Below are 12006 nucleotides of genomic sequence, written 5' to 3'. Positions count from 1 at the left end.
AGTATCTATATTTTTTATTTTATCTCCAATTAAGCTATAATTTAATTTTATCATCATCATTAAACATGAATAAAATAGAAGAATTTCTTTAGAATAAGAGGCAATATTTTTCGAGTTTTTAATAAGAAAAATTCTAATTATTTGCATGTGGTGGCAATGCTTTCTGTCTTCTGAATGAATGCTTGAATAGTGCATATGTCTTTTGAATTTGATGTTTAAGACTGTTAAATATGTTGGCTCTTGAAAGAATGATGAACATGAGACATGTTATTGATAATCTGAAAAATCATAAAAATGATTTTTGAAGCAAGAAAAAGCAGTGAATACAAAAGCTTGCAGAAAAAAAAATATAGAGAAAGAAAAAGAAAAAGCAAGCAGAAAAAGTCAAAGCTCTTAAAACCAAGAGGCAAGAGCAAAAAGCCAATAACCCTTAAAACCAAAAGGCAAGGGTAAATAAAAAGGATCCCAAGGCTTTGAGCATCAGTGGATAGGAGGGCCTAAAGGAATAAAATCCTGGCCTAAGCGGCTAAACCAAGCTGTCCCTAACCATGTGCTTGTGGCGTGAAGGTGTCAAGTGAAAACTTGAGACTGAACAGTTAAAGTCAAGGTCCAATGCAAAAAGAAGAGTGTGCTTAAGAACCCTGGACACCTCTAATTGGGGACTTTAGCAAGCTGAGTCACAATCGGAAAAGGTTCACCCAATTATGTGTTTGTGGCATTTATGTATCCGGTGGTAATACTGGAAAACAAAGTGCTTAGGGCCACGGCCAAGACTCATAAAGTAGTTGTGTTCAAGAATCATCATACTGAAATAGGAGAATCAATAATACTATCTGCATTCTAAGTTCCTATAGATGCCAATCACTCTGAGCTTCAATGGATAAAGTGAGGTGCCAAAACTGTTTGGAAGCAAAAAGCTACTAGTCCCGCTCATCTAATTAGAATCTGAGCTTCACTCAAAAACTCTGAGATATTATTGCTTCCTGACTTATTAGTAGTCTATTTTATTTATCTAGTTGCTTGGGGACAAGCAACAGTTTAAGTTTGGTGTTGTGATGAGCAGATATTTTATACGCTTTTTGGGGATAATTTCATATAGTTTTTAGTATGTTTTAGTTAGTTTTTAGTTTATTTTCATTAGTTTCTAGGAAAAATTCATATTTCTGGACTTTACTATGAGTTTTTGTATTTTTCTGTAATTTCAGGTATTTTCTGGCTGAAATTGAGGGAGCTGAGCAAAAATCTGATTCAGGCTGAAAAAGGACTGCTGATGCTGTTGGATTCTGACCTCTCTGCACTCGGAATGGAATTTCTGGAGCTACAGGAGTCCAAATAGCGCGCTTCCAATTGCGTTGGAAAGTAGACATCCAGGGCTTTCCAGAAATATATAATAGTCCATACTTTGCTTAAGGATAGACGACGTAAACTGGCGTTCAAATCCAGTTCCATGTTACAGTCTGGCGTCCAGCGCCAGAAACAAGTTACAAGTTGGAGTTCAATGCCAGAAACAGGTTACAACCTGGCGTTGAATGCCCAAAACAGCCCATGCATGTGAGAAGCTTAAGTCACAGCCCCAGCAACACCAAGTGGGCCCCAGAAGTAGATTTCTGCACCATCTATCATAGTTTACTCATTTTCTGTAAACCTAGGTTACTAGTTTAGTATTTAAACAACTTTTAGAGATTTATTTTGTATCTCATGACATTTTAGATCTAAACTTTGTACCTTTTGACGGCATGAGTCTCTAAACTCCATTGTTGGGGGTGAGGAGCTCTGCTGTGTCTCGATGAACTAATGCAAGTATTTCTGTTTTCCATTCAAACATGCGTGTTCCTATTTAAGATATCCATTCGCACTTCAATATGAATGTGATGAACGTGACAATCATCATCATTCCTCCACGAACGCGTGCCTGGCAACCACTTACATTCCACTGTAGAATGAATGAATATCTCTTAGATCTCTTAATCGGAATCTTCGTGGTATAAGCTAGATTGATGGCAGCATTCAAGAGAATCCGGAAAGTCTAAACCTTGTCTGTAGTATTCCGAGTAGGATTCAGGGATTGAATGACTGTGACAAGCTTCAAACTCGCGAGTGCTGGACGTAGTGACAGACGCAAAAGGATAGTAAATCCTATTCCGGTACGATTGAGAACCTGCAGATGATTAGCCGTGCGGTGACAGCGCACCTGGACCCTTTTCACTGGAAGGATGGATGGTAGCCATTGACAACGGTGATCCACCAACACATAGCTTGCCATAGGAGGACATGCGTGCGTGAATCAGAAACAGAGGAAAGCAGAATTTTAGAAGACAAAGCATCTCCAAAACTCCAACATATTCTCCATCATTGCATATAAGTATAATTTGTGTTCTGCCCTTTTATTCCTTACAATCAAATTTGATAAGTGAATTATTTTATTGTTTTCCTGACTAAGAGTTACAAGATAACCATAGATTGCTTCAAGCCAACAATCTCCGTGGGATCGACCCTTACTCACGTAAGGTATTACTTGGACGACCCAGTGCACTTGCTGGTTAGTTGTGCGAATTTGTGAAGAACTGTGATTTCCAATTTCGTGCACCAGAGGTATACAGATACTATTCCCATATGCAGTAGTAGTGGGATTAGCATATGACCCCAGAGTCCTTCTGGAATGTTCATTTCCACTTAGATCCATGATGGATAAAATGGAATTGATATGAATTGCAAATAAAATAAATTTTTGTTTTTATTTTATTTAACTAGGACAAACCAAATTATTAAGATAAATAAAAATAATAAGATAAAATAAAATAAAATATTTAGAAATTAAAATGTAAATTTTGAAAACCAAGAGAAAAATAAATTTGAAAATGAAAATAATTGCTTAATTGAGAAGATTTGAAAAACTTTGGATATGATTTTTGAAAAGATTTGATTTTTAAAATAAAAATCTGAATTTTTAAAAGTAATTTTCGAAAATTCAATTTAAAATAAGGAGAAAAGATATTTTTGAATTTAATGAGGAAAGAGAAAAACAATAAAATGACACAAGACTTAAAATTTTTAGATCTAATGTTCCTTGTTTTTTGAAAGTTTTAGAGGGAAAACACCAAGGAACACCAAACTTAAAGATTTTAAGATCGAAACACAAAGAAGTTTCAAGAACACTTTGAAGACTCACAAGAACATAAAAAAGAACACCAAACTTAAAACTTCTAGAAAAATAAAAATAAGTTTTCGAAAATAAAAAAATAACAAGAGAAACCAAACTTAAAAGTTTGACATGAGATTTAATCAAAGAAAAATTATTTTTGAAAAAGTTTTAAAAGGAAGATTCCCAATTACCAAGAACATAAGCACATCGCTCTAGCCAATTGAGCTATAAATTTAAAGTGTTTTAATAAAGGTATTTAATGTATAATTTTTTTTTATATTTTGGATACTAATAATTCGAAAATGCACAATAAAAACAAGAAAAATCACAAAACAAGAAAAACTAAAGATCAAACAAGGAAAATAAACAAGAACAACTTGAAGATTAAGAAAGAACAATGAACACAAATTCGAAAATTTAAAAGAAAATAAAAACATGCAATTGACACCAAACTTAAAATATGAAACTAAACTCAAACAGAAAAACTCAATTATTAGTTTATAAAAATTTTCAAAAAATTTAAAAAGAGAAAATAAGGATTTAAAAAAAATTTTCAACCAAAAACAATAATAGAAGACTCTAAACCAAAAAAAAAAATTTTTCCTAATCTAAGCAACAAAATAAACCGTCAGTTGTCCAAACTCGAACAATCCCCGGCAACGGCGCCAAAAACTTGGTACACGAATTGTAAATCACAATTTTCACAACTCGTACCACTAACCAGCAAGTGCACTGGGTCGTCCAAGTAATACCTTACGTGAGTAAGGGTCGATCCCACGGAGATTGTTGGCTTGAAGCAATCTATGGTTATCTTGTAAATCTTAGTCAGGAGATTAAAAATAAAAATTACTTTTGTTATGAAAACTAAATAACATGAAATAAAGGTTACTTGTTGTGCAGTAATGAAGAACAGATTGAGGTTTTGGAGATGCTCTGTCTTCTGAATCTCTGTTTTCCTACTGTCTTCTTCTTCACGCACGCAAGACTCCTTCCATGGCAAGCTGTATGTTGGTGGATCACCGTTGTCAGTGGCTACCATCCGTCTTCTCAGTGAAAATGGTCCATATGCCCTGTCACCGCATGGCTAATCATCTGTCGGTTCTCACTCATGTTGGAATAGGATCCATTGATCCTTTTGCGTCTGTCACTATTTCCAGCATTCGTGAGTTTGAAGCTCGTCACAGTCATCCCATCCCAGATCCTACTCGGAATACCGTAGACAAGGTTTAGACTTTTCGGATCTCAAGAATGGCCGCTAATAATTCTAGCCTATACCACGAAGACTCTGATCTCACGGATTCGAATGCTCTGTTGTCAGGAGAGGTAATTAAACTCGTGAACCAGGAATCAAAGAGATACACACTCAATCTAAGGTAGAACAGAAGTGGTTGTCAGGCACGCGTTCATAGGTTGAGAATGGTGATGAGTGTCACGGATCATCACATTCATCATGGTTAAGTGCGAGTGAATATCTTAGAACAGAAACAAGCGTGTTTGAATAGAAAACAGAAGTACTTACATTAATTCATCGAGGCACAGCAAAGCTCCTCACCCCCAATCATGGAGTTTAGAGACTCATGCCATAGAGATACAATGTAAAACGTGAAAATGTCATGAGGTACAAAATAAATCTCTAAAAATTGTTTAAATACTAAACTAGTAACCTAGGTTTACAGAAAATGAGTAAACTATGATAGATAGTGCAGAAATCCACTTCCGGGGCCCACTTGGTGTGTGCTGGGGCTGAGACTTGAGCTTTACACGTACCTAGGCTGTTTTTGGAGTTAAACGTCAGGTTGTAACCTGTTTTGGGCGTTTAACTCCAACTTGTAACCTGTTTCTGGCGTTTAACGCCAGAATAGGACAGAGAACCAGCGTTGAACACCAGTTTGTATCGTCTAAACTCGAGCAAAGTATAGACTATTATATATTTCTGGAAAGCCCTAGATGTCTACTTTCCAACGCAATTGAGAGCATGCCATTTGGAATCTTGTAGCTCCAGAAAATTCATTTCGAGTGCAGGGATGTTAGAATCCAACAGCATCTGCAGTCCTTTTTCAGCCTCTGAATCAGATTTTGCTCAGGTCCCTCAATTTCAGCTAGAAAATACCTGAAATCACTGAAAAACACACAAACTCCTAGTAAAGTCCAAAAATGTGAATTTTGCATAAAAACTAATAAAAACATAGTAAAAACTAACTAAATCATACTAAAAACTATGTAAAAATAATGCCAAAAAGCGTATAAATTATCCGCTCATCATCCAGCTAATTCTGGTTTTGTCAGTATTTGTCTTAATGGTTGGTTTGTCCTCACTATTATTGTGTGGCTTTGGAAGTAGTTCCTGAGTCTTCTTGCTGTTATTACAAGTGCTAAAGCTAGCTGTTCTATTCTCGGATACCTTTGCTCTGTTGATTGCATGATTCTAGTGACGAAGTATACTGGTTGTTGTATTTTTCCTGTCTCAATGACTAGAGCCGAGCTTATAGAAAAATTAGAAACAGATAAATATACGTATAAAGGTTTACTGACTTCTGGTCTTTACAGCACGGGTGGTGATGATAGAATGGTTTTGAGCTCGGCGAATGCTTTCTCGCACTCTTCTGTCCATTGAAATTTCCTATTCTTTGATATTGTTTGGAAGAAATGGTATGATCGGCTTGACGCTGCTGGCAAGAACCGAGATAGTGCCACTACCTTTCCTGCCAATTGTTGTACTTCTTTTATTGTTCTAGGGCTCGCCATGTTAAGTATTGCCTCACATTTTTCAGGGTTTGCTTCAGTTTCTCGTGAGGTTAGCATGAATCCCAGGAATTTGCCTCCTTGTACCCAAAGGCACATTTCTCTGGGTTGAGTCTCATATTGTATGCTCGGATCTGTTCAAATATTTCCCTGAGGTCGTCGCAATGTGACTTTTCTTGAATGGTCTTGGCGACCATATCATCCATATAGATTTTCATGTTTCGACCTATTTGATGACGGAACACTTTGTCCATTAGTCGTTGGTAGGTTGCACCTGCATTCTTTAGACCAAATGGGATTACTCTATAACAAAAATTTCCATGCTCAGTTATAAATGCTGTCTTGTTTTGGTCTTCTGGATGCATGAGGATCTGGTTGTAGCCAGAGTATGCATCCATGAAGCTCAAGCTTTTGAAACCTGATGCGTTATCTATGAGTTTATCAATGCAGGGTAAGGGATAAGCATCTTTAGGGCATGCCTTATTTAAGTCTGTAAAGTCGACGCACATGCACCATTTACCTGAATTTTTCCTTACCATTACCACGTTTGAGAGCCATGTGGTGAATCTGATTTCTTTGATGAAGTTAGATTTAAGAAGCTTTCTGGTTTCTTCTAGGGCTGCCTTTGATTTTTCTTCCTCGAGATTCCTCTTCTTTTGAGCTATAGGTCGGCTTGTTCTGTCGGTGACGAACTTGTGGCAGATAATGTTTGGGTTTATACCTGGCATGTCTGCTGGGGTCCAGGCAAATAAGTCGGCATTGTCTTGTAGTACTTTTATGAGCTCTGATCTTTCTTTTCCTTGTAGTGCTTGACAGATGTATGTGACTTGTTCTGGTTTTGACGTCGGTGGGACTTCCAGGAGCTCGTCTGCTGGTTGAGGCCTTTTTTGGGTGTCCCCTCGAGGGTCAAGCTCTGCTAGGAACAGTACCTCATTTGTGTTGTGAATTACTTTGACCTCTTGTTGGAATTCTTTTCCTGAAGCCGACTTCTTTAGGCTTGCATTGTAGCATTGCCGGGCTTGTTAGCGATCTGAATGGAGTGTCGCTATCTTTCCATCCTGTGCCTGGAATTTGACACATAGATGAAAAGTTGAAACTACTGCCCTGAACATGTTCAGGGCAGGTCTTCCGAGAATAATATTATAAGGACTAGGGCAATCAACTATAAGATATTGTATGTCAATGATTCGTGACAATGGGTGGTTTCCCATCATCGTTTTTAGCCATATGTAACCCTTGATTGGCACTCTTTCTCCAGAGAATCCGACTAATTCTCCGGATGAGGGTTGTATGAGTTTTTCAGATATTTTTATTTTTATAAAAGTAGTATAAAAAAGAACATCGGCACTACTACCTGGGTCCAGAAGGACTTTTCTTACCAATAGCTCGCCTGTTTGGATGGAAATTACCACGGGGTCGTCTGAGTGTGGTGCGGCCGAGCATATGTCTTCCTGGTTGAAAGTGATTTCTAGGTTGGGTACATTTTTGTTGCTATGTGGTGTTGTTCCTTCGATTGCCAGCATTGTGCGGTAGCTACGTTTTCTCGCCGAAGTTGTTTCGCCTCCCCCGGCAAATCCTCCGGATATGCAGTTTATAATCCCTTTAGGTGGGGTGTTGTTTGACTATTTATTGGCTTCCTTGTTTCCCGAGGTTTGTTGGCGCTCTTCTTTGTCCCTATCACCCTCTTTATGTTTACTTCCTTCGATGTACTTATCCAGGAGGCCTTGCCGAGCTAATCTTTCCAATAGATCTTTGGCTATCACGCACTCATCGGTTGTGTGTCTGTACTTCTGGTGGAAAGCACAGTGCTTGTTTTTGTCAACAAATCTCTTCCCAGCTCTTGCTGGTAGTTTTATGATTTTAGCGTTGAGTATTTCTTTGATTATTTTTTCCCTCCTTGTGTTGAATCTGGTGTAGTTGTCGAATTTTGGGGTGAGCTCTTTGTTGTTCGCCGACCTTGGCATTCTGTCTTCCTCCATTCTAGGTTTTCTTTCTGTTCTGTTGGCCTCACGGAGTTCTTCAATCTCTATTTGTCCAGTGATATCAAAAATTTATACCGGTTCGAAATTCCACAAAATAATTACGTTGTTAGTATAGTCCAAACCAATAGTCAATCCTCGAATCAAATTAAATTTGGTTGTCACAAGTACAAACCCCAATAAGAATTAACCGAAGTATTTGAACTCCGGGTCGTCTCACAAGGAATTACAATGAAGTGTTTAATTATTGGCTATGAAAATGCAAGGGGGGGTTTGATTGATAAGGGGCAAGAATTAAATGACAAGAAAGTAAATAATAAGAACTTAATAAAATAAAGGAAAGTACTCTTGGCTAGACATAGGTAATTGAGATCACCATCCTTGTCTACAAACCATATATTGACAATTATGAGAGGCCAACCTATTAAGTCTACTTCCAAAAGCTTTAAGTACGTAATATTTACTCCTAAGCTTGAAGTACGTCAAATAGGCTTGATCACATCAACCCATAAGTCCCAACCTACCTACTAATTAGATTAGTAGTGGGTTGGCGTCAATGAGTATCAAATTGATCACCTAGGATTCTCAAATCACCAAATCATTGAGACCCAATGACTCAAGGTCACTCAATTCCCTTAGCCTAGGCCAAGAGCAAAGAAAGCTACTCAAAAACTAAAGGAAACATTTCATCAAACATGTAGAGTGCAATAAAAGTAAACATCATAAATTGCAAGAATTAAAAGGGCCCATAACTACCACAAGCAAGAAATCAACAATAGCAATTAAGATTAACATAAAAAGGACATAGAAGCATAAAATTTGCATTAGAAGAAATTGAGATCCAACAATTGTTCATAAACATAAAAGAGGACAAAATAAAGGAAATGACAAGTAAAACTAGAAGAGTAGAGATGTAACAACAAGAAATTAAAAGGAGAAACTAAATCAAAACAAGAATTAAAAAGTTGGATTTAAGAAAATTAAACCTAAATTACCCTAAATTCTAGAGAGAAGGGAGCTTCTCTCTCTAGAATTCTAGCCTAAAACATGATGAAAACTAAACTATGACTACTTGGTTCATTCTCCCTTCAATCCTTGGGTTCAATAGCATTAGAAATGAGTTAGATTTGGCCTAAAATGAGCTAGAAATCGCCCCCAACGAAGTGCAAAAAGTGGACCCACGCAGCTCCATCGGCGCGCACGCGTACATGGCGCGTGCGCGCCCCTGAACGCGAAGAAACATATGGCAAATTTTATATCATTTCGAAGCCCCGGATGTTAGCTTTCCAACGCAACTGGAACCGTCTCATTTGGATCTCTGTAGCTCAAGTTATGGTCATTTGAGTGCGAAGAGGTCAGGCTTGACAGCTTTACGGTTCCTTCATTTCTTCATGAGTTCTCCCACTTTGCATGCTTTTCTCCTCACTTCTTCCATCCAATACTTGCCTTATGAACCTGAAATCACTCAAAAAATATATCAAGGCATCGAATGGAATTAAAGTGAATTAAAATCACCAATTTTAGGTCCTAAAAAGTATGTTTTCACATTTAAGCACAAATCAAGGAAAAATTGCAAAACCATGCTATTTCATTGAATAAATGTGGGAAAAGGTGATAAAATTCCCCAAATTAAGCACAAGATAAACCACAAAATTGGGGTTTATCATCCAGCTGATCTTTCTCGAAACTTCTCTAATGTCTTTGGCTTGGTGACTGCGATCGTCTCTCTGAATTTTCCGGGTCGGAGGCCGGCCTTGAGGGCATGTAGGTGGACAGCAGGGTCCAGATCGGGTATTTCCATTGTTGCTTCTGCAAATCTGGTCAGATAGTCTTTCAGGCTTTCATGGGGACCTTGACGGATGGTGCCGAGATAATCGGATCTGTGTACGTATATCCGTGCTGCAGCGAAGTAGTCTATGAAGGACTTCGCTAGTTCTTCAAAGGAAGAGATCGAACCTGCAGGTAATTTTGAAAATCAAAGTAACGCAATGCCGTCGAGGTAGGTAGGGAAAGCTCTACAAAGAACAGGTTCATTGTTAGGGCCATTGAAAAACATCATAGATTGAAATTTCTTAATATGAGCCCGGGGGTCACCAATCCCCTTATATGGCTCAAGCGAAGAAGGTAGCGTGAAATTCTTTGGCATCTGGTAGTTGGTGATTTTCTCCGAGAAAGGGTTGTCCAAGGTAAGCTTCTCTTTTGGTGGGTTGACACTTAGTAGGTCTGTACTGCCTTTGGTTGGGCCCTTTTCATCATGCTTACTGGCGTTATTCTGGGTGGACAACTCAGCAAGCCGTTTGACTTCTGCTTGTAGTTCGGCCTGAGTGAGCTGGTGAACTCCGTTGTCGGCCATGTTAAAAGGTTGGAGAAACCTGTGTAAAAGAGAAAAAATAAAGTGCAATATATAAGGAATAGTGGGGTTAGATTAACTGCTTCGGCCCCACGGTGGGAGCCAAATGTTCCGTTCAGGTCTAGCCGAGGTATATCTCTCCCAGCGAGGCTGCTAATCTATTGGTGGAGCTATACATCGTCTGGAAGGTAGCCTTCAGCAATAACCTCGGCACGATGAAACACGGCGGCGGGAACACCTGCAAAAAACACTCCGACGCTCAAGTAAGTATGTGAACTGTAAGAGATGAAAGTAATGAATTAGAGTGAGTTTTATGACCTGTGTTTTAAGGGTTGCTTGGCTTGTTTTATAGATGAGTGGGGGGATCATTCTTCCTTGCGTTTGTTCCGATATCTAAGGTGAGTGCCGTTGTTAGTAACGGACTGGAGATGATATTAGTCACGTGTGTAATTTGTGTTTGAGTTCCGTTTTAGGTTTTGATATGAGTTCCGAAATATTTGGTCGGTTAGGATGAAAGGATAGTTGCCGAGTTCTTAGGGGTACACGTCAGTACCTATATTCTCAACCTCGAACTTGGCTTTATTGACGGAGCCAGGTGGCCGCACTTTCCCGCGCTTTCCCGAAGAGAAATCGATCACCGCCGGTAGACCCGAAGAAGAAATCGGCTTCGGAGACATCGCCATAGTAACCGACGACCCGTCTGCTGCGTACTTCCTGGGTCGACCCCTCTTCTTCTTCTCCGACACTGCTGCAACCGCCGACTGCAGCGGAGCACCCACCTGCGTTCCCGACATGGCCATGGCGGATCCACCAGCCGGAGCTGGATTGTCGTTCCTGGGAGCAGCATGGTAGTCCGACGGACCATCGGATCCCACCACCGTAACCCCACCACTGCTAACCACGTCTCTACCCTCCATGGTTAAACCTTTATAAGCTCATGCATAAGCTTAAAAAAAAGTTTTCCGTTTTTTTGTTTTGTATTTTTTTGTTTTTTCAACAAAGAAGAAAATTTGAGGCTAGAAGAAAATCTAATAGAAAGCTTTGAAATTTGTCGTTGAAACAGAAGGGTGAAGAAGAAAGTCTTTAACTCCGGGCCATTAGCATAAAATCTGTCATTAAAAATAATCAGCAGGTTTAGATTAAGAGAAAACAAGTAGGGGAAAGAAATAAAGTAAGTAAAACTCTCTCATTTAAATTTTTCAAAAGAAAAAAAATAAATAATAATCAGTTTTATGGGAAAATAAATTGAATTTTATTTTTAACTGTGGATCTTTGAATATTTTGAGTTTTACAAAGAAATGAATGAAAATGATTTAATAGTCAAATTCGTCTATGAAATATCATTTATTCTTTAAATTAGTCTTCAAATAATCTTTTTTAGTCATATTAGTCCTTGAAAAATAAAATATAAGTCAAAGTAGTCCTTGTATTAGTTAGATGATAACATATCACGTTAAGTGTCACGTTGCATGATGACGTGGTAGGTTAATGCCACATGACACAAGATGATTGGTGTCAGATCAATGACACCTCGCCACATGTCACTTGACATGTAAAAAAGTTTTTTATAATCAAAATAGTTCTTGAAAGTTCAGGCATAAGTCATTTTTATCCCTAAAATTTTAAAAGGTTTAATTACTCTGCAGGTCCCTACAGTTTCACCGAATTTTTAATTAAGTCCCTATACTTTTTTTCTTTTCAATTGGGTCCCTATACATTTTTTTTTTCAATTTAGTCCCCGTTAACGTTAAACGTCAAAAAAATGTTAGTGAATTGTGAAATTACTTGTATAC

The 12006-nt window shown here is 38.3% G+C and overlaps 1 protein-coding gene across 1 annotated transcript in view; it reads right to left on the bottom strand.

The window, feature by feature from the left end:
• The window catches only part of LOC107640203 (AT-hook motif nuclear-localized protein 2-like), a 37524-nt gene extending 26394 nt beyond the window's left edge, over window positions 1–11130 (bottom strand). The window contains exon 1 of the mRNA XM_088486805.1: window positions 10780–11130. Within this exon, the coding sequence (XP_088342931.1) occupies window positions 10780–11130 (351 nt within the window). The remainder of the gene's footprint in view (window positions 1–10779) is intronic.
• Between the last annotated feature and the right edge of the window lie 876 nt (window positions 11131–12006).

Source organism: Arachis ipaensis, chromosome B5 (assembly GCF_059453495.1).
Source record: "Arachis ipaensis isolate K30076 ecotype BB chromosome B5, ASM5945349v1, whole genome shotgun sequence".
Classification (NCBI taxonomy): Eukaryota; Viridiplantae; Streptophyta; class Magnoliopsida; order Fabales; family Fabaceae; genus Arachis; species Arachis ipaensis.
Note: the sequence above shows the minus strand (reverse complement) of the source record. Positions and strands in the feature narration are given on the sequence as shown.